The 23,658-nt window shown below is 40.5% G+C and overlaps 1 protein-coding gene across 1 annotated transcript in view; it reads left to right on the forward strand.

The window, feature by feature from the left end:
* The first annotated feature begins 5,509 nt into the window (after positions 1 to 5,509).
* The window catches only part of GABRA2 (gamma-aminobutyric acid type A receptor subunit alpha2), a 134,360-nt gene continuing 116,211 nt past the window's right edge, over positions 5,510 to 23,658 (forward strand). The window contains exons 1-3 of the mRNA XM_070451945.1: positions 5,510 to 5,592; positions 6,573 to 6,650; positions 9,182 to 9,297. Coding sequence (XP_070308046.1) covers positions 6,580 to 6,650; positions 9,182 to 9,297 — 187 coding nt within the window. The 5' untranslated portion in view covers positions 5,510 to 5,592; positions 6,573 to 6,579. The remainder of the gene's footprint in view (positions 5,593 to 6,572; positions 6,651 to 9,181; positions 9,298 to 23,658) is intronic.

Consider the following 23,658-nt stretch of genomic DNA (forward strand, 5'->3'; position numbering starts at 1 on the left):
GTAAATTAGGTCCTGGACTCCTCTATCTGCTGATTTTGTTATTGTTACTGGTTTCTTGTGCGTGGTTTTGTCTGATGAGGTGTTATATTCATATAAAATAGATTTTTAAATTCTGGATTTAAACTTGGTCCTCGGGGCTTCTTAAGTAGCTTGTTTTGTTTCATGAAAGGTGCTTTATCATATTCTTAATAAGAATCTATTTGTAAACTATTAAAGGAAATAGTCCCCATGTTGCACTTTTTTTCTTCTGTTGCTTGTTACTACACAGTAAAGCGAAAGTGAAAGTCGCTCAGCTGTGTCCGAGTCTTTGTGGCCCTATGGACTATAAAGTCCATGGAATTCTCCAGGCCAGAATACTGGAGTGGGTAGCCTTTCCCTTCCCCAGGGGATCTTCCCAACCCAGGGATGGAACCCAGGTCTCCCGCACTGCGGGCACATTCTTTCCCAGCTGAGCCATAAGGGAAGCCCAGAACACTGGAGAAGGCAGCCAGAGGATCTTTCCCAACCCAGGATTTGAGCTGGGGTTTCCTGCATTGCAGGTGGATTCTTGACCGAGTTATCAGGGATGCCCCTACATAGTAAAAGTAGTATTATTTTAGAAACATAAAGTTTTTAGAGTGTACGTGTAGGCCTTGGTCGTTAATTTGTTTACTATCAACAGCATACATTATTTCAGGACTTTTCAATTTGACGGCAGCACCCAGTAGGGTAGGGACCGCACTTTAACCATCCTCATATCTTGAGTGGCCCCTAATGGGGTCTTGCACATAGCAGACGCTCAGTAAGACTGGCTAAATGAATGTATGGCTGTTATTAACAGACTTACACTACTAAGAAGACGCCAGCACATCATCAGTTAAGTATTTTGTTCAAGCTTCAGTGGTGAGACTACATAAAAGAAACTCGAAGTTTGGCCGTTAAGCACCAATGTAGAGGTAATACAGTGTAATAATTAGGCATGGAGACTCTGGAAACTTATTACTTGGGCTCTACTCCTGGCTTCCCTCCTGGAATACCCTGAGCTAGCTTACTTTTCCTGTGCCACAAGTTTTGCATCAGTGAAGCGGGAATAATACTTACTTGTGAAGATTAATTAAATAAATACATGCAAAGTATTTATAATGGGATCTAAGCTTTTGTATTAATGAAGACATTATAGGTTTACTTTTATTTTCATTACAATGATTATTATTTAGGGAACATGCCTCCCAGGCAAAAGCTGCAAATCATGTAGCAGTTTATCCTTCAGTGAACTGCCCGGTATATTTTCCAATGAGGGAGTTTTTGGCTTGCATTACTGGAACGTTTCCTTTGTTTTAGGAAGCAGTTGAATAACGTGAAAGTTAATTCTATCTATAAATTTACAAAGGGATAGCAAAAGAATTTCTTCTGCAAATTACTCTGATGTCAGTAGTTAGATTTTAAAATCTTAGAAATCACTAGGATATTTTGAATGCATGGTAAGTTTGATTTGCAAGTTGGAAGAAAATTTGTAACATTATTTTATAAACACAGAATTACTCTGTTTGAAGAAGGTAATGTGCTTAGTTTATCTTAGCTAGTATATGTGATATATTTAGCTCTAATGAAATGTGACCTAGATACATTAATGTAACAGAGTAGTCTTGGAATTATTTGTTTAGAAGGCTAGTTACTCCCACTTTCCGGCTGTCTCTTCTTGAAAATTCTTGGAGTCTAGTGGACATGTTAGAACCATCTATATAAATTCAACTTACAGGGAAAATGGAGCTTGACCAAGCCATAATTTTCACTTGAGAATGACCAAATGGGCATTTGAATCAGTTTTTTTTTTTTTTTGAATGATAATATGGTGAACATGTGAGAACAGACAGCACTCTGAAATCAATAGCAAAGTATTCTGGGGAAAGAGTACAGAATAGTATTTAATTCCATGATTATCCTGTGAAAACAGGATGATCGATGCTTTAGTTCCTATCTTTCACAAATACATATTCTCCTTTGAATGGATGACTCACATAAGAATGTAAAATGTATATAAATTTATCACATGAAATACACGGTGATGTTTTAAAATTTGTAAATATGGCGAGATGCTGTTCTTGTTGAAGCACTTCTCGCACTTCTCTTCAAAGTACGCAAAAATCACTAAGATCAAATCACGCGGTCGTGAGACTGAAAGCATTTTGTGGGAATGTACTATATAAATGCTATTCTCATTAAAACCCTTATTCTTATCTTATTAATTCAGGCATCTATCTTTCTACAGATGGATATCTGTATATTTGTAAGCACATATGTATGTATCATATATATGCACATGTATTATATATATACACACACACACACATATATATATACACACACACATTATGGTATAGAATCTGAATATTCATGATGTCCCCTATATATAGACTACGGAGTAGTAGTTCCCCAGAGCAGTAGTGCCAAATCTCAATATAGCTGAGCCCTAAAAAGGAAGCTCTGCAAAATATCTGCTAAAAAACATGAACAGTTTTGTGAATTTTAAATTTTAAATGAATTTTAAAACTGTACAATATTGTGAGAGATCAGGAAACAAATTCAGACACCATGATCTCCCAATTATTCATTTTCTTTTTTCTGTGGAACTCTCCTTAGGGATTGGATTCTTAGGGATGGTAACTCTATAAGAAGTGACCCCCTCAATCCAATTAGTGGGAGAGTAATTCAAACACGTTCAAACAGAAGGTCTGGCACAGCCTTGGCCTGGGCAGGGATGGATTTACTGGCTACCAATTAGTTGAAACTTCTGCAGGGCTGCTTGCCTTAGGACCTGCTCCACAACGAGTGGGCAGGAAGAGCTTAGTCATGACCTATCCAGGCTGCCTCTTGAATCATGGGCAATGTGCTTCACTCCATCACGGAGAGGAAAGAAAGCTATCAAGCTGGGTTTGTCAGATATTTGTGGAAGCTGGACAATCCTAGAAGAAATTTGGCTGAACTACTAACACCGTGAAATATGAATGTATATATAACAATAAAAGTAGAGGTCTGCTGCTTGCAATCAGCTTTTCTGATTTTCAGTTCCTTTAATGTGCTTTGAAGTTTAAATCATAGTTATTCGGCTTCAATAAAATTGCAAAGCATTTTGTGGGGAAGAACTAAAAATCATGATTTTATAATGAATTTTTTGAATCTAGCTTTTCCTGAGTCTCTCTCAAGTTAAGTGTAAATCCAATTCTATTGACTGATCTAGCATACAGTGTTTTTTTTTTTTTTAAGCAAATGGTGAAAATCATCCTAAACAGCTTGAACTCTGTGCACTTCCACATAAATGGGTATTTATGGCAATGAGATTACAAATTTACTAAGGATACCAATGGTAAAGGTTATTTTTTAGAACAAATTTCAATAAACACAAATTTTGAGTTAAACAAAGTTAAAATACATAATTCACCATTAGCATCCAAGGAAAAGACTATAGTGGTAAGTAGGAAAATAACTTATGAACATATTTACAAAAATTGTGTGTCCATGAAAGAGAAATTTTGTAGTGCAGCAATTAAAGTTGGAAAGAAAGCATGGGCTGTTCAACTTCCATTATTAAAATATAAACAATTTAGTAGTAATATTAATGGAAAAGGGATAGATATTAATGAAGATTGACTCATAGAAATGAAAAATAGGAAAATACAGTAAGAAATGAAGCATTCAGACCAAGTAGATGTTTAGATTCCCTAGTTGCAAGGTTTTAAATGGCATGCTTTTTATCTTTGTGAATTTCAATTAGACTCTACAATGAGCAAGTCAGGAAGGGAATATTAATGATGGAGGAGAAAGCTGGGTGGTGTTCCATTCTTCACAGAGGCAGCTAACTAGAGCAAATGTTTGTTTAGGCTGCAGCTTATTAAATGGTCATTCAGAAAGAGGTGATTAATAGGTTAAAAAGAACAGCTTGAAATATTTACAATGTAAAGGTTTCACTCTCCTCACATAATCTTCAAAGCAAAGCTAAAATTTACTGTAGAAGTGCCTGTTGTTAGGAAAACTGCACCATCTAGGAAATCCACCTGAATTTTGGGTTCATAACTAACTATTGAAGTGTTTGGCATGTACGGACTCTGAATGCAAAAGGACAGAAACATATCAACATATTTATTTTTTTCCTTTTAAAATGTCTAACAGTTATAAAAACTTCACGAAAAGACGAACACCCTCTGTGCTTTGCCTTAGTGGGGTGTGTATGATACTCTGTCTGTGTGCAGTACAAAGAGGAACATGTCTCTTTCGTTGCTCAAGTTGCATCTTTGAATTTAATCGCCTCAGATACTGTAAGGTAGAAAGAAATGAGGCTCACACAATTCTGAAAGCATACGTTGGGACTGAAATTACAGCAGGGCTCTCGCCAGCAAGCACCCTTAAAGGGTGTAAAAGCCTTAAATCCCGTCCCCTTTCCCCACTGCAGAAAGAATTGCCAGAAGTAGTAAAACCACAGCAGGTCGCAGACCCCCCCTTTTTTTTTTTTTTTTTGCTGGGGGTTGAGGTGGGTGGGGTGGGAAGGACGTAAACTTCTCTCAGAGTTGTTGGTTGAGCTTGATCACCAGGTGGGGAGGACGTTTGTGAGAAGAGATTGGGGGGAAAGAACCGCTGATCGTGAGCAGTTTCTCAATAACGTGTAAATGGACTTGACAGACCAGCTCCAGGGAAGTCTCCAGCCCTCAGAGATTTGAAGGGAAATTGGTCCTGATGGCAGGAGTGTGAAGGAATGAGTGGTACATCAAGAGGGCTCGGGAAATCAAAGAAACTTCCTGCTGTCTGAAGCCACGCAACCTGCCTTGAACTCGGTCCGGCGTGGATGCGCCGCTGGCCAAATCCAGGCGGGCAGAGTCCCCTCGCCCTCCAGCGGGAGCCCGACCTCTCCTAGGCAGACACGTCGCTCCGGAGCCAGGGCGCGCTGTGGGGCGGGCGGCCGGGCGAGGCCCCGGGGATCGAGGGCCAGCCCAGACACACGGCGACCCTGATTCCGCAACAGCGCGCGCCGGCAGCCCCCGCTGGAGCCTGGGCGCCTCCGGGGAGCCCCGGAGGGCGGCCGCGGGGCGCAGCGCTGGGCGGCGCGCGGACTGCGCTCCGCCGGCGCGGCGTGGGCGCGGGGAGCGGTGCTCCGGACGCACCCGGGCGCTCGCCGCCGCCTGGGGCTGTGCCGCGGCAGGTGCCCGGCGGGCGGCGGCGGCTCCCGGGTGTCTGGGGGAGGGCAGGGGGCGGGGGGTCCCTGATCTCCCGGGAAACTCGTTAGTCCTCCTCCGGGGCCTGGCTCCTCCTCCTCTAGGCGTGGGGCTCGTGCCCGCCGCTGCCTGCGCGCACCGCGCCTCGCCTGGCGTCCGCCCCTACCCCGCCCGCCCCTGCCAACGCTTCCCCCTCCTCCTCTCCCTTCTCCTCCGCCCATCACCGCCACTACGGACGCCTTCGCCTCTTTCTACTCCTCGCGCCGCCGCCGCCGCGCCTCGCGCTCTCCTGCCTCCGCCAGCCCTTCGCTTCGGGCTCGCCGGTTGCTGCAGTCGGTCTCTCGCTCAAGTTTCCTCTCTTCAAGATCAGGGCGAAGGGCGGAAAACAGCGGTTCTGCTGCCGTTTCAGGTAAGGTCGCACACGCGGGTCCCAGAAGGGAGCTGTGCTTCCCCGTTTACCTTTGGCTTCCCGTGCCTGGCTCATCTCCCCTCCCTCCACTCCCCGACGTTCCCTGGAGACCGGAGAGGTTCAGGTCGCCCCCTCCGCCCCAGCACATTTAAAGCATAATGTCGGTACTCCTCGCGAGAAGCCCATTTGCAACTCTCCTAAGATCCGAGCCGCCCGGCTCGTTAGCCTGGCTCCTTTATAGTCTTCAACTTTGCACACGGCGGTCGCCGCTGCCCGCCTGCCTCGGCTGCATCTCGGAGCCTCACGCTCCGGCTCGGATATGGTCCTCGGCTCCGGAGCAGCTGTCACTCGCGTCGTTTCGCAGCAGTTAATCCGAACCCGGCTGCCTCCAAGATGTGGTCTTGGGCAACTGTGGATGGGCAGGGAGGGAGGTGTTTTTATTCCATTTCTTATTTGAAAGTGAGCCAAGGACTGAAGTCGTGAGAACGGCAGTTCGCTGTGATGAAAAAATAATAATCGGGGAGAGTGGGCTGGCTGCCCCTCGCTTTCCCGGTGGTGAGTGCGGGGGTGGTCTCGGCCGGGGGTCGCGGCAGGAAGTGCCCGGCTCTCCTCCGCCTTACGCTCTCTCTCCAGCCCATTCCTTTCTCTAGCTCGCATGTCAGAGCAGGGTCCCGCGTGCTCTTTTTACGTGTGTGACCACAAAACAGCGTTTGCTGACGATGGGGCTGGGGGAAGTTCCCGGCAGAGCGAAGTCTGATTATTTGGTCATCTTTCTGTGAAGAGAAAAAAAAAAGAAAGGGGGGTGGGGTGGGGGGACACGTCCTTCATCATCATCACACCCCGCACACACTCCGCTGGAATCGTCTCTATTGCTTTAACTCCGTTGCCAGATGAAATGACATTCTTTTGGGCTATTTGAACGGTATGACTGCATGTAACTTTAAGTGTGTATTTTGTTTTTCTTCCATGATTATACAAAGAGTGGAGATGAAGACGAAAGCCAACAGCTCCAATATGCAGTTGCTGCTTTTTGTTTTCTTGGCGTGGGACCCAGCCAGGTGAGACAGTTTTCTACTGTTTTGCCATTTTAAATTCAGGATAAAGGTGTGTTTCCTGAATGCCATCAGTGCAGACAGAGGTGGCTTTTGAGGAGCTGAAGTATTTTGAAGGACCATTTCTAATGAAAAAGGTAGTAGCAGGAAACAGAACTGTAGAGTGGCAAAGTCTATTAGAAGTTTGCTGCTGCTTGTTTGCAGCGATAAAATACAAAAGTGAATACAACATTTTCTTTAAAAAAAAATCACAGGAAAAAAGAATACTCTTTAGATGGCGTATTTTTGCAAATAATTGAAGTGATTGTTATATGTGATAGTAATAACACCACGAATCAATAAAGAGGCCATCAGTTTTCCTTAAGCCAAACAGAAAAGCACAAGCTAAATGATTTGTGACAACTTAATCTTTTTCTCTCTCTGTTTTCCTTTTTTGCTAAAATGGTCTTGGATCTTTTAGTCAACATAGAAAACCTAAGTGATGTGTGAATCTGAAACCTCTAGGTGGAGGCAGTATACAACTTCACAATCACGAACAATAAAACAAAACCTTGATTTATTAATAACTTTTCTGTTACTGATTTAGAAGTCTTTTATTCCTGAGATGGTTCTACCATAAACAGTACTACTTTGAAAATGTAACAAATTCTGTTTTACCTATATTCTACAAATATAAATTTTAATTTCTGTTGTTTTCAACAACTTCATCTTAATTACAGTCTTTTCTGATTTTTATCATCAGTGGGCATTTTCTATTTATTGCCTAAATTTAGGATATGGTTTTCAACATACCAGAGTACTTAATAAAGTTTAAGATTCTTATGAATGTCCATGTAACTGTTATTTTAAAAATTAGTATTTATGATTTTATAATACTTTTATTTCCCTTTTAAATTTTAATTTTCCTGTCTCAGTAATTATTAAAGAATGAAAATATTTTCTAGACTTGAGAGGAAATTTCTTTATGAAGTTGTATTTTTATTTGTAAAATAGCTCCTCATTTAATATCTTGATATTGACTTTAGAAAGAAACTGTGACATTAATTAAAAAACACATTCCAGTGAAAATCTCTAAGTGGAACTTTATGATTATCTTAGTGACTAGTTTTAAAATTAGCTTAAGACAATGTAGAAACTTTTGTGGCTCAACATATGAAATCATTTGCTTACATAATTTAAAAATGTTTCTTTATACCACAATTTTAACATTTTCTCTGAAGACAATATTTGCTTGAAGTTGGTTACCAATTTGTTCATGTATTTAGACTATTTTTAGCTACTAGCTGTACAATCATTTAAATGCAAATGAATTCTGTCAATGATATTTTGGACAATGCACCTTGATCAGAATGCAATTACATACATTCTTTGATTTTAAAGGAGTGAACAAACCGTGGTCAGTTAATAATCATTGAAAATCCTCAGAACTTAGCCATATTTTTCTTCTACTAATTTTCTGTTCTATATTTGACCAGTAATGCTCATGCCAGTATTTTATTCTATTATATAAATGATTCTTTTTTTGGACCAGTAATTTAAATCTCTGAATCATTCTGGGGGAAAAAAAATGGCAGTGAAAAGGGACATTCTGTTTTATACATCCAGTTGCTACTGCACCAAATCGCTGGATGTCCCAAAATCAGGTCTCTGGCTTTCTGTGGGAGAAATAATGGAGAAAATCACTGCTTCTAACCCTCTTCCGGTGATATTTTAAGACCATTTATTCTTTCTGCAAATTTATATCACACACACGCACACACACGCACGCACACGCACACGCACACACATGAAGTAGCTGGGCCTGCTAATCTTGGATGACCTCTGTTCCTTGCTCTCCACGGAGGCCAGCCAGGTGGAGGGGAACGCCTCCAGGGCTGTCTGCAGCTCGCGTGCTCTGCTGGTCCTCGCAGAGCCCACCTCCACCTCCTGGCCGCACTGGAGCCCGGAGCACCGCCAGCGGAGTTTCCCTGATGTCTGTATTGCACTTGGCCATGGGGTGGAGGTATACCCAAAGTTAGAAAATCATCTTGCTTTAAAAGAGAAAAAGACATAAAAGGAAAAGACATTTCTGAGGAAGATAGAGAAATTTCGTGCCTCCAAGGAGGCGATTTATTTTCCAATTAATATTCAGATCCCTGAAGAGTTATTTCAGGAATCTCTTTGGGTTTGTTGTACCTTTCTAAATGCAGAATAGCATTGCTAGTGCTGTCTGCATGTGATCATCTCCAGTCCTAATGTATCCTAGGGAATGGATTTTAGAAAGAAATGAATAGTTCACCCAGTATGCTGAGTGGTAGGAATCTGAAATAATTTTGATTTCACACTTCTGATAATCTAGTGTTTATTACCCATTTACAACAGACTGTTTACCTTCCTCATTGACGCACTGGTATTTATAGAACTGAAAAAAAAAAGGAGAAAATGGGTGGCACTAACAGCTGAAGGAGCCTTAAAATTCAAATCAAGGAAGAAGAGCATGTTGGCACTTGCGAAACACACATATGTATATATATCAGCTTGTAAAATTATCTGTTTAGGTTGGTGCTGGCTAACATCCAAGAAGATGAGGCTAAAAATAACATCACCATCTTTACAAGAATTCTGGACAGACTTCTGGACGGTTACGATAATCGGCTTAGACCGGGACTGGGAGGTAAAAATAGTTTCCTTTTCTTGAACACAAAGTGATGCCTTTAAAGTTAAAGGTAATGTTTATGTTTTAATACATTTGATACATGAATGCCACTGCCACGCATTAAAACACACAGATAATAGAAAATAAGGTATATGAAATAACATTATCTCTGATTCCTTTTACACTGACAAAATGTATTTAACATAGCTTTTACAGAATACCTGAAGTCATATAGAACCCAGACTTTGTGCATGAGTAGCTTTTTAAGTTAGTTTATTGATAACAGCTAAGGTTTTCAAACTTAGAGCATGTGGAAGTGTGGCATTGTTGGATAGATGCGCTTGCTCAGTGTCTTTCATTTCCTTCACTGAATTTTGCAGATGCCTGTTTTCACATTGGTATAGATGTGTAGAAATGAGAAACACAAGAATGTAAAGGAGGGTCTGGGTTGAATTTTAGCAAATTTACTTATTAGGATTCTGTGATGCTATTTCTTTACACATGCAGGTGACTTTTCTAAGGTATAGCTTCGGTTGAGCATTCTTGAAACTTTCAAAGATATTTTGGATCTACTTTAGCTGTAGACCTAAGTTACTGGCCTGTGACACAGTTTGAAATCAAATTTAAATGTTCTTTCTCAACTCAGAAAAACAAATCTATTTTATTTTTTACATACAGGTAAAGGAAATTAAGCTTGGCTAATATGTTAATTTTTAATTATCCTTTAGCATAGTTGGGTGATACAAAGGATACTAGGTGTAAATAGGGTAGATGTGTAATTCCTAAAAGAATTCTGGGTAAAAATACTGTTACTCATCAGTTCCAATAAGATATATATATGTATATGTACATATATGTACATGTGTACACACATATATGTGCAGATATATGAATGCACACACTTATCAAATGTATGTTATACTGATTAGGATATTCAGCTTAATGACTAATTCAAAATTAAGACAAATTAGCTGAATGCTTGGTACTGACAAAGATTTATGTAGTTAGCCTGATTATTACCTGGTTGGCAACTTTGCCTTTTTAAATTGCTTCAAAAGATGTGTAGTGAAAAAAAAAAAAAAAGATGTGTAGTGACTAAATACCTGGATGCCCATGTCAATATTGTCTTTGAAAAATATAAAAGATGGTTAATTCTATATATATTTGGCAATTGTATGATTTTCATTGCCCAGAAGTCAGAATAGTTGGAAAAGATTCAACTTGTTTTAAGTAATGTGCCATTTAATTGCTACTAGTTTTGAACTTGAATCCTGAGTGGTACCGGGCATTTTAAGAAGGAATTACTGGGAGGGAATAACCTCAGAATTATGGTGTGTTCTATCTCTCGGAGAGAATTCGATTGCTTAATATACACTGTCTATTAAAAGTAAAAACTAATAGAAAAAAGTATTTCCTTAGTAATTAACACACTTAATGATCGTGAATATAAGGCATTCCTGTCCATGTTAATATATATAGCAAGGAGCTAATACCAAACTCATACAATAGAAGTGTGCCTAGCATGAGGCTGCCACAGTTGATGGTGGTTTGAGAGGGAGAGTGCACTAAGGCAGATAGTTTTTCCAATGTATAGATTTTATTATTTTTAAATAAATCATGTGCTGTCAAAAAACTTAAAATATTTGAGCTAGATCTTGGATTTTGTCTGCGAGGAACATAAAAAATACCTGTTAAAGGACATGGGTATTGCCATTTATCTCTTCATATTTCTTTTTAAATACCTCTTCCATTCTTTTTACTTCCATTAGCAGCATTTGAATATAAATCCTTGTTGCTCATTCTGTAGGTTAATGCAGTAGATAAGTGGCTTTCCAGCTTCTTGCCTGGTGACTTCCTTCCCGAGTCCTTCTCTGACATTGGACTTGTGCTGATATTTCACAGTCACAATAGTCTTCTGTTAGTCAATACTTTTCATACATTACCCTCTCACCTTGCCTACTTAGTCACTCAGCCATGCCCAGCTCTTTGCAACCCCATGGACTACAGCCCTCCAGGCTCCTCTGTCCTTGGGGTTCTCAGGCAAGAAGACTGGAGGGAGTTGCTATACCCTCCTCCAGGGGATCTTCCCAACCCAGGGATTGGACCCAGGTCTCCTGTGTTGCAGGAGGATTCTTTACCTGTCTGAGCTACCTACTGGGGAAGCCCAAGAATACTGGAGTGGGTAGCCTATCCCTTCTTCAGGGGATCTTCCCAACCCAGGAACTGAACTGGGGTCACCTGCATTGCAGGCAGACTCTTTACCAGCTAAGCAACCAGGGAGACCCCTCTTGTCTTGATCAAATGCCTTTTAAAGCTCCCCACTGCTTTCTGTAGACAATGATGAAGGGGAAGTGGAAGTAGTATAGTCCTTGCATGCACATTGATCTAGATTAGAATTCCTGCTCCATCTTCACACTCAAAACCATCCTTGTCCAGGTAATCTGTTTCCTTCTGTTTACAATGACAGGATATATTTACCTTCTATATTATAGGTTTGTTGAAAGGATTACATAAATAAAAGTGTATACCAAAGCAAATGCCAGGTACTGGCATTTAAACACAACCAATTCCTTTGCTCCTTCCATAGGTTCCTACTTTGACAACCAAAACTTTTACAGTTTACTTCTCTGGCTTCATTTTTACTTTGCCACTCATGCATCCTGCCCTTCAAACACATCTATCCATTTTCTTTTGATAATCCATTCACATCTTCTCCCTTGGCTGGCTTCCCTAGTAGCTCAGAAGGTAAAGCATCTACCTGCAATGCAGGACACCTGAGTTCCATCCTTGGGTCGAGAAGATCCCCTGGAAAAGGAAATGGCAACCCACTCCAATATTCTTGCCTGGAGAATTTCATGGACAGAGGAACCTGGCAGGCTACAGTCCATGGGGTTGCAGAGAGTTGGACACAACTGAGAGACTAACACACCCTTGGCGTTTGATCATATTAACTCTTTCTGGGGAATAATTCCTCATCCTTTCTGCTGAACTAAACTTTTCCTGTGATGACCACCTCAACATGGGTCCTTTTTAGTAGCACTCTTGATTGAATTGAAACACCCAGATTCAATTTTCTCTCTGCTGAATTTCTTTAGCAGTCGTTGGCTCTGTATCTCATTTGGTACTTATTATGTGCTATCTTGGATTATTTATTATCTTTTTATGTGTCTCTTGTTACCTTAACAAGATTGTAAACTTATTGAGGCAAGATATTGTATCATAAATCCTCTGCACTCTCAGGAACTAAATATTGATTTGCATATGGTAGCCATAAAATAAATGTTGATTGCTTGATTAACTTTTCTGTGACCAGTTAATCATCTGTAAAATGGGATTACTCACATCTGGCTGACCTTTGGGTTGGGAATGTCGAGGACATATGTTGAGCATCATGCTGCAGGAAGGTGGTGTAGTTTGGTAGAGAGAACATAACTTTAAACTGTGGAGGTTTTAGGTAAATTCTGAGCCCGGGTACTGAGCAGTCCTGTACTTCATCAGTTCAGTACTTCATCTCTCTGGGGACACATCTGTTGTCTATAAAATGGGATTACAGTGACTATTCTTAGGGTTTTTGATAAATATTAATTACAATGATATATGCAAAGGATTTAGCAGTGACTGGCCTATAGTAGAGGGTTAATACATAATAACTGGAAGGCTTTGAAAACCTTAGTAAATACAGTGTTGTAAATTTCAGTTATTATTGTGGTTTCCTCTCTGTTCAAAATTCTTAGCCTGAACATCCATATGTTATTTCAAATAAAAAGTTCTGGGAAATTATTTGTATCATTATGTCTCAGAAATTAATAAGGGGGGAATGGGTTTGAGTCAATTTAATATTTCAAACTGAACATCTCTATTGATGCATAATCTGAATAATTAAACTCAATTATTATTATATTTTCTTAGTAATGGAATGTAAGTGAGTGTATAGGAAAGAGAAATCAGTTTGGGACTTACATGATGAAAGTTATACAATATATTGAATGATAAATTTTAAGATATTTAATAATCAATTATGAAGTGAAATGGTAGATGCTCAGTCATGTCGGACTTCTTTTGACTCTATAGACTAGCCTTCCAGGCTCCTCTGTCGATGGAATTTTCCAGGCAAGAATACTGGAGTGGGTTGCCATTTCCTTCTCTAGGGGATCTTCCCGACCCAGGGATCAAACCTGGATCTCTTGCATTGCAGCAGGTTAATGAATTGTTTCCTTCCTCCAGTTTTGTTTAGGTATAGTTTGCATCTAGCACTATGAACATTTGAGTTGTGCAGAACTGCGGGTCCTCTTTAACCCGCAGGTCCAAAGACAGTACTCGACTGCTCGAATCCTGCGGTGGTTTCTGCTTCAGTCAGAGTAACACACAGATGCCTTTTGATGGCTTCCAAGGCCCTGCGTGATCTGTCTTCCTATTTTTGGCCTCTCTTCACACCACTCTCCTTCTTGATAAGACTACTGTGGTCACACTAGCATTTTTTCTGTTCCATGAAGACGCCAGCATATTCCTTGGAGTTCTTCCCCCGACTGTTTCCTCTGCCTGGGTATCTGTTGACCTCACCTTCTCAATGAGGCCTCCTCTGATCAATAAAATAAATACAACATGTCCATCCTCTAGCAATTCTGATCCTTCTTACTCAGTTTCAGGTTCTTTTTCCCTTTTTAAATTTGGCTCTTATTATTTTTTAATACACAAGATAATTTTTTAATCATTATGCCAATTGCTTATTTTGTCTCTTTTGCCAGAATTCAGGCCAATGAAGGTAAGGGTTTCACCGGTTTTGTTATCTGGTCCTCAAGCATCTATATCAGTGCCTGAAACATAGAAAGTGTGGAATTAAATATTTCTTGAATAAATTTTAATTTTATTCTTTTATTTTATTTAGTATACTTTCATGAAAAGAAACAACTATAGAACTTACCTTATCCTTGAAATCATCTGAACAGTTTTATTTCCTTATCTTACTGGTCTTTCACTGTCAGCATCAGCATATTAGGTTGACTTTTTGTTGAATAGAAACAATTACTACCCCAGTTATTCCAGTTCCTGCCTTATGTTAGTTATGATTCTGCTTTAAACCACCTGTGTGTCTTTGGATGATTCATTAATCCCATCAGTGACTTCATCTACTCTTCTGTGAAATTGGAGGAGAGATTCCACTTACCCTATTTGTATCACAAGGATAATGGCATGGTTCAGCTAAATTAAAAATTTTAAGAAAATATGATGTGGGGTACAATTGATAGCTATTAGTGTTAGGAATAAGAGAGGAGAGTTCTTCAGGGAGAACGTCATCTTAGAAGGTAGTATCCTTGAAAACAGATGAAGAAAATATTGGTAGGTTTTGGTTGGCTTGAAAGTGAAAGTGAAAGTCACTCAGTTGTGTCCAACTCTGCGATTTCATGGACTATACAGTTCATGGAATTCTCTAGTCTAGAATACCGGAGTGGGTAGCCTATCCCTTCTCAGCAGATCTTCCCAACACAGGGGTCGAACCCGTCTCCCATACTGCAGGCAGATCCTTTACCAGCTGAGTCACACGGGAAGCCCAAAAATACTGGAGTGGGTAGCCCGTCCCTGAATGCTGGGGAGCGGGTAGCCTCTCCCTGAATACTGGAGTGGGTAGCCTGTCCCTTCTCAGCCGATCTTCCTGACCCAGGAATCGAGCTGGGGCCTTCTGCATCACTGGTGGATTCTTTACCAGCTGAGCTGTCAGGGAAGCCCCTGGGTTGGCTTACTTCATTGTAAATCTGGAAACATGTCTATCAAGACCATATATTCAGATTAGCTAAAACTAACTACTGAATCAGTTTTTCCTTTTTTCTTTCTTTTATTCATTGGAGCTAACAACTTGGGTACCACCTATGAATTTCCACATTCCATAAGAGGCTTTCAAATTGTTAGCTGAATCAAAGGAGCAGCAGTTTTTTTTGGACCATGTTTATAGGGTCACTGAAGAAGATGGATGTTTAGACAGGCCTCATATATTTATGACAGCTAACATTCACAGTGCTCAACTGTGACAACTATTAGAAATGACAAAGCTTGGCATCTAAATTATAGATTCAGTCTGGAAAATCTAGATTGAGTACCATGCTTAACTGCATTTTGATAAGCTGTTTTAAGGAGCTTGTCTAGATAGAATCTTTTCTTTAGTGCTTCGTTTTGTCCTCTAAAAACTTGAAGAAGCTTTATGCTAAGGCCATGAAAAACATGATGTCAGATTATACAGTTAGGGTCTGAGTGTCAGTTTCCACCTTCACTCTTGAATATTTTTCCTCCGGTTGTAGAGAGACAGATGTTTCTATGCATTTTACTACTCTCAGATTTATAAAACTAGAAGATAAGATATTCAGTGGACAAAAGTTAGTACAAAAAAATCTGGTCTCTCCCAGAACTTAAGAGACAGTATGATCTCAACATTGCATAATATTACTTTGTAAAGAAATGGTTTAGGATCAGTACCTCTGAAGAGCAACATCTTTGAATTTGAATTCTGTTGCCACACTATATTAATGACAAAACTTTTCACTCAACCTCCCTTTGCTTTGGTTTCTGTATTTGTAAACTGTATCTGGCTTATGGGTTTGTTAAGGATTTAATGTAAACTTTTTTGGAGTGTCTGACAGAGTAGGAACTCAATGCTTGTAGATATTGCTGTTATTGTTGATTCTACTTCTATTACGAATGCAATAGAAGCCATCAATCAGTATTTCCCTTAATTTATAAAAACCATGGCTTATAAAAAAGGATAAATGTATGGCACATATAGCCCAATATATTTTTTTCCACAGAACCCAATATTAAAGAAAGGATGTATTTTTGTGTGTTTTTTATGCTGCTAGTTTCATTTTGGAGCATACCTTTGTATTAATATATGTACAGAAACTTTGAAAACAAAGCCAATCACGAAAGGAAATATGTCATGTTGTGATGACATGTATCAGTTAGGCATCATCAGTCCATGATGATGAATTTGCTTGTAAGAGGAAAACTATATTTACAAAATGACCTCACTCCGTGATGCAGATGATGGTCGTAGGGGCGTAAAGCGGAGAGCGTGTCCGGATCCTAGGCTGGGATGTGTCAGGAACTCAAATGGCCCAGGCTCTGGGTTCTGCAGCTACGGAGAGCATCCTGAGGTTTAACAGCGTCTTAAGGGGTCAGGGATGGTGGAGACGTGAGGAGATAGAACACTGAGAGTGATCTGGAACTGAGGTGGGGAGGGGACAAGCTGGGCAGACAGGAAGCAGTTGAGCCTTTGAGAAGGTCTTGTCTCAGATGGAGGCAGGGTAAGCTTCGGGTATCAGGCTCTGCTTGAGAGCGATGATCTTCAGCATCGCCTCCTCATTCAGCAGCTGTGATGGGGCTGGTGCTCCGGCAGAGGCATGAGGCGGTGCAGCACGCAGCCTCCCCACCCTCCTGACTCAGCCTTCGGAGGCCCCCAGAGCTGCTGGGGTAGGATAACCTTCTCAGCCATGAGATGATTTTAAAGCCTCGTTCACCCTCTGCCACCAGATCTCCTCCACCCACTGAGATTTGACTCAGAGTTATAGGAGACGTTGTGTGATGATTTCATGAATGATAAAATGAAAATAAATTGGGATGACTTCACCTGTGTGTGAATGTGTAAGTGAAGTGTTAGTTGCCCCGCCCTGTCCGACTCTTTGCAGTCCCGTGGACTGTAGCCCCCCAGGCTCCTCTGTCCTTGGGGCTCTCCAGGCCAGAGCACTGCAGTGGGCTGCCAGGCTTTTCTCCCGGGGGTCTTCTCAACCCAGGGATCAAACCCAGGTCTTCCACCCACGCTGCAGGCAGACACTTTACCGTCTAAGCCACCTGGGAAGTGTGTACGTAGCCTTGGATAAATGTATAAATGATAGAAATCAAGTTATTTTTCATTTCTTCTTTACTGAAAATTATTTTGTGGGAGGCCTGAAGCACGGGACACAGAAAGATGCTGGCTCCCTGAAGGCGGATGCTGCTTGTTGTTGTTCATCCGCTCAGTCGTGTCTAACTTTTTGTGACCCTGTGGACAGCGTGCCAGGCTTCTCTGTCCTCACCATCTCCCAGAGTTGCTCAAACTCATGTCCATCGAGTCAGCGATGCCATCCAGCCATCTCCTCCTCTGTGGCCCCTTCTCCTCCTGCTCTCAATCTTTCCCAGCATCAAGGTCTTTTCCAGTGGGTCAGCTCTTCACATCAGGTGGCCAAAGTATTGGAGCTTCAGCTTCAGCATCAGTCTCTCCAGTGAATGCTCAGGGTTGACTTCCTTTAGGACTGACTGGTTTGGTCTCCTTGCTCATCAAGGGACTCTCAGGAGTCTTCTCCAGCGCCACAGTTTGAAAGCTTCAGTTCTTCAGGGTGTTGTTTTGGAGGCTGGAAACTCTGGACATGACTTTCAAAATCAGTTTCTTCAGCTTTGGGTGGGGCCTGTACTCACCCTCCTGCGTAGAAATTGTGTATACTAACTTAGACTAGACACATGGTACTGTGATATGCAGGCTTTTGGATTCTTTTTAATATTGTGAAGCAGACTAAGAAACATCTCTGAGTGGCTGTACACCCTCACCCTAAAGCTGTGTGTGGCTGGCCCACTCCGTCAGGGAATGGCGCTAAGACAGGTGTCTTCAGAAACGGTTAGAATGAGGTTCTGCAGAACTGTCTCTCAGAATGTCGCTTTAATTATATATATATATATATAAAATAGCTTGTGATTATATATAGCTTGTAATTATGTATTATATAATAGCTTGTAATATATATATATATATAGCTTGTGATTATTTCATAGGAAAGGTAGACTGAGTGAGCACATGCCAGTAATGCATTGCATTAGATTGGATGGTGGCACTTTCTTCCAAACAGCATCTCCTACAAAATTCAAGGCAGCATCACTGAAGTGAGTAACCCAGAGACTACTTTCTCTGTTTTACTGAACTAACACTAAAGCTTTGTTTTCACCTTAGGTGGTTTTGGTTAATAGCAGCTTCTTTCAATCACTGCAGCTAGAAAGGCATTCATTGCCCTTAATCCTAACTTTGAGGGGTTGTGATTTTTGCTCTTTCAGGCACAAGTACTCCTCACTCAGTGTTCTGTTTTCTCACCAACTTTTACGCTCAGGTGCAGTCAGCATTTTTCATTTTTTCACCCCTTAATGCACAGTGGATAAATTGGACCATAGGCATGACTGATCCATTTGTGTTAGTGTTATTTTTTGATTGATAACAGCTCAATCATGTTGTAGAAATCTATATTGGTAGTGGAGATGGCCAAGTGAACAGCTTGGCTAGTTAGCAGTTCATTATTTCTCAATGTGTTAATGTGAAAAGAGACAAATGAAATTAATTTGTTCCCTAACGTGTGTGTTGAAGACTGATGACATGCCAGACAATCTGCAGGATATAAAGATGTACAAGGTATAGTGTTGGTCTCCAGGGGATGAAATCCCTTCAGTTCAGTCACTCAGTTGCATCTGACTGATTGCAACCTCATGAACCGCAGCACGCCAGGCCTCCCAGTCCATCACCAACTCCCGGAGTTTACCCAAACTCATGTCCATCGAGTTGGTGATGCCATCCAACCATCTCATCCTCTGTCGTCCCCCTCTCTTCCCACCTTCAATCTTCCCCAGCATCAGATTCTTTTCAAATGAGTCAGTTCTTTGTATCAGGTGGCCAAAGTATTGGAGTTTCAGCTTCAGCATCAGTCCTTCCAATGAATATTCAGGACTGATTTTCTTTAGGATGGACTGTTTGGATCTTCTTGCAGTCAAAGGGACTTTCACAAGTCTTCTCCAACACCACAGTTCAAAACCATCAATTCTTCAGCGTTCAGCTTTCTTTATAGTTCAACTCTCACATCCATACATGACTACTGGAAAAACAAGGCCTTGACTAGATGGACCTTTGCCGGCTAAGTAATGGCTCTGCTTTTTAATATGCTGTCTAGGTTGGTCATAACTTTTCTTCTAAGGAGCAAGCGTCTTTTAATTCCATGGCTGCAGTCACCATCTCCAGTGGTTTTGGAGCCCCAAAATAAAGTCAGCCACTGTTTCCACTGTTTCCCCATCTATTTCCCATGAAGTGATGGGACCAGATGCCATGATCTTAGTTTTCTGAATGTTGAACTTTAAGCCAACTTTTTCACTCTCCTCTTTCACTTTCATCAAGAGCCTCTTTAGTTCTTATTTACTTTCTTCCATAAGGGTGGTGTCATCTCCATATCTGAGGTTATTGATATTTCTCCCGGCAATCTTAATTCCAGCTTGTGCTTCCTCCAGCCCAGCATTTCTCATGATGTACTCTGCATATAAGTTAAATAAGCAGGGTGAAAATATGCAGCCTTGATGTACTCTTTTCCCGATTTGGAACCAGTCTGTTGTTCCATGTCCAGTTCTAACTGTTGCTTCTTGACTTGCATACAGATTTCTCAGGAGGCAGGTCAGGTGGTCTGGTATTCCCATCTTTTACAGAATTTTCCACAGTTTGTTGTGATCCATGAAGTCAGAATAAAGCAGAAATAGATGGTTTTCTGGAGATGTCTTGCTTTTTTGATGATCCAGCAGATGTTATAAAGTTGAACTCCCTTGCAGGGCTGATAAGGTAGGTACAGTGTGATTCTCAAAATAACTTGAAACAGTAAACACTTGTTCCATTATCAGAAAATGCTATTAAATTAGAGAAGAAATCACTTCTACTTGTACAACTGGAGTTAGCCAAGTTCTGTCTCTGTAAGCATAGTTCATTCATTCCATTGTTTCTTACTAAGGGCCAACAGTTTGCTGGGTCCTGCTGGAAATGCTGTAAACGTTCAATACTATGGCAAACAGGACCGAGTCTTTGCAGAAATATATCACATCTTATTTTGGCTCTTTGTGCCTTTTGAGTCTCTTAACGTTGGTTTCTTTATTCTCTCCTTTTTAAGAATATTGAATAATCACCCTATGTTTTTCTTTATTGGACTGTAAGTCTTCTCATGCAGAGAAGAGAGATTTCTGATATATTTGCTGTCAAGCTAAGAATTGTGATAGCCACAGGAAAGTGTAAGATCTGTGTTTGTAGCCGGGATGGTGAGGGTATCTGTGGCAAGAGTGGCTTTCCTAGAGGTAGAAAGGTAAGTGTTAATTCCAGTCAGGACTTCCGGATATTTCTCAGTTTTCTTTATAAACTGTTCTGCCTTATCCTAATGTTTTGAGCTGCAGATGAGTTAACAAGTAGACATGAACTGTGAAATTAAAAAAAAAAAATGATAGGAGTTGTAATGTTATGAGGATTTTGTTTATTTTCTTGGAATTTTAATGTTACTGACCCAACACAGAATTCTGGAAACTTGTTTTTAACTTGCAATACCCTCATTCCTCAAGGTACAGATCTTATTACTAGTAGTAAAGTATCATAAGAATAAAATTAATGTTTTTTTCCATTTATTTTTATTAGTTGGAGGCTAATTGCTTTACAGTATTGTAGTGGTTTTTGTCATATATTGACATGAATAAACCATGGATTTACATGTATTCCCCATCCTGATCCCCCCTCCCACCTCCCTCTCCACCCGATCCCTCTGGGTCTTCCCAGTGCACCAGGCCTGAGCACTTGTCTCATGCACCCAACCTGGGCTGGTGATCTGTTTCACCCTAAATAATATGCATGTTTCAATGCTGTTCTCTCGAAACATCCCACCTTTGCTTTCTCCCACAGAGTCCAAAAGTCTGTTCTGTACATCTGTGTCTCTTTTTCTGTTTTGCATATAGGGTTATCATTACCATCTTTCTCAATTACATATATATGTGTTAGTATACTGTATTGGTCTTTATCTTTCTGGCTTACTTCACTCTGTATAGTGGGCTCCAGTTTCATCCATCTCATTAGAACTGATTCAAATGAATTCTTTTTAATGGCTGAGTAATAGTCCATGGTGTATATGTACCACAGCTTCCTCATCCATTCATCTGCTGATGGGCATCTAGGTTGCTTCCATGTCCTGGCTATTATAAACAGTGGTGTGATAAACATTGGGGTGCACATGTCTCTTTCAGATCTGGTTTCCTTGGTGTGTATGCCCAGGAGTGGGATTGCTGGGTCATTTAAATCTAAAGAGATTTCATATAGAAGCTCACCAAATTAAGGTTATCAATATATAAGATACATAGAGATTCCCTCAAATTCTCCATTAAGTTTTTGCATTTTAAGTAACTTTTAGGATAGTTTTGATGTCTATGTTATTATTATAATTTTTTAACAAATTAAACAAATTAGCATATGTAAAAGTATTAATTCATTTCTGCCTTAATATGAATTCAGTAATGTCAATTTTTATTTATTTTTTGCATTCCTTTTTGTTTATTTAGATCTTTAAAACATGCACATTAAAAAGATAAAAAATGGTTTCACGTAAAATTAAAAAATACAGTAGTCTGTTATGAGCACTTTCTTTTTATAATTATCTTTGTTAAGATGCAGGATGGTAGTTCCTTTTTAGGGGAATAAATGCAAAATGTAGCACAGAGATTGTCCTGGTAGCATGTGTGGCATTGTTCTTTCTGTGTAAAAGTATTTCAGTATTCTTAACAGGAAATGTTCAGTCAGGATATCACCAAGCTGATTTAAAACATAATAAAGCAAAAGTAAGGTTTTCTTTTTCTGATATAGTATCCACAGGAAAAAATATGTCAAAAAAAAAGATACTGTTTTCAGCTATTTTGTGGAGATGGTTAATCATTCATAAATTCTGTGAATATTTGAGGAATATGATATAATGAATAGTACAGTGGGATCTTGTCCATTGAGTCGAGGAATAGAGTTACGCCTCAGAGTTGAGGAAGATTGAAGAAAGGAGAAAAATTATAAATGCCTCTTAAGTGCATTCCCAAGCCCATTGTCTAGATTATGTTTTGTAGTGGTACATAAATATTTTACTGAGTGCTTGGAGGGAATTTAGCTTCCATTAAGAACATAAAAGGATCAGGTGCTTTTAGAATGGCATGTGTGTTTGAAGAACTTTCCCGGACAGAAGAGAACTCCAGACTTAAATTGGGGAAGGGGTTTGGAGGAGGAAGACAAATGACATGAAATGTTTACAGAATGATGAGAGGCTTCCAGTTTACTCCTATTTTCTCATGAGAAGATTTTGGATTCTGAAGCAAAAATGCTGAGTTACTACTCAGGTATTTGGGTTGGAGGGCCCACATTTTTCAATAATATGAAGCTTTTACAAGAGAATTAAACAAATCAGCCATAGGCAGAGAACTAGGGTAAATGGAACAAATTCAGTTTTGTTAGCATGAGTGCATAGAGGACCTCCCCAATTTCTCAAAAAAGGAAATAGTGGGCTAAAAGTCCAGCCAGGTTCGCAAGGAAGATTGAAGTTTTGGCTACCAAGAGAAAGGAAGTCTTAATTAAAAGGAAATGGAATTGTAAGGCTGGTGTTTAGGTTGGATAGAGGGGAATATGGGAAGGTAGATATAATTAGTTATCTAGGGCATGTGAGAGGATAATCATTGAAGCAAAAAATGTGAGGCTGATGATTGTGCTTTGTAGAATAGCAAAGGAGTCTTCCAACAGCTACTAGGGGAAGAGAAACTCTAAAATCTTAAGAGAATGAATGAGATGGGTTTAGATGATAAAAATATTGTAATGCAATGGAGATGAGTGTAGAGCTATTTTAAAAGGAGTTGTTATTAGAGCGTTACTAAGAGAACAACATCACTTGATAACTGAGAACTAAAACTGAGTATCCATGTATCATTTTGAGTAGCTTTTGCCTTAGCAATGATTGCAGAATTACAAGATCAAAGAGAACTAGCAAGAAAACCATGCATTGCATCCTATGATCAGTAGAACTGCTATTATGGTATGCTGCCATTTAAAATAAATACCAAAACTTGATTTGTTATTCTTCAAGCATGTAAATCCAAATAATAGTGTCTGAATTCTTAAAGGAGAGCAGCAGGCAGGTGAAGCAGTGAGGAGACATCTCTGTAGCAGAATTCTTTCAACTTTCATTCTCTCACGTTTCCCAGGTAATCTGAAGAGCTCGTGGAGCTGTTTTTAGCAGACACCAACCTGAGCGTCTGACTCACAGCCTTGAAGGGAGGGTCACCAAGGGTTTCCATTGTTGTCTGGGAAATCCAGGGGTGATGAGAAGGCCCGTGAGGCTCAGGGCTCACTCAGGTGGGAGGTGTTTATGTGTAGGTGCCGATCTTCTTGTAACACTGATGCGCCTTCCTCTGCCACGCTCCGTGAGCTGCTGCCACACCCAGTCCAGTCTTGTCACTTCTGGGGACAGCTTCCAGCAGGAGACGCTGCACTCTCAGATACCGACTGCTTCCAGTTTTGGGTGCAGCGGCGACTTCTGCTGCTGCTGCCGCCGCCGCCTGGGAATA

The sequence above is a fragment of the Odocoileus virginianus genome, chromosome 21, assembly GCF_023699985.2.
Source record: "Odocoileus virginianus isolate 20LAN1187 ecotype Illinois chromosome 21, Ovbor_1.2, whole genome shotgun sequence".
NCBI classification, from domain to species: domain Eukaryota; kingdom Metazoa; phylum Chordata; class Mammalia; order Artiodactyla; family Cervidae; genus Odocoileus; species Odocoileus virginianus.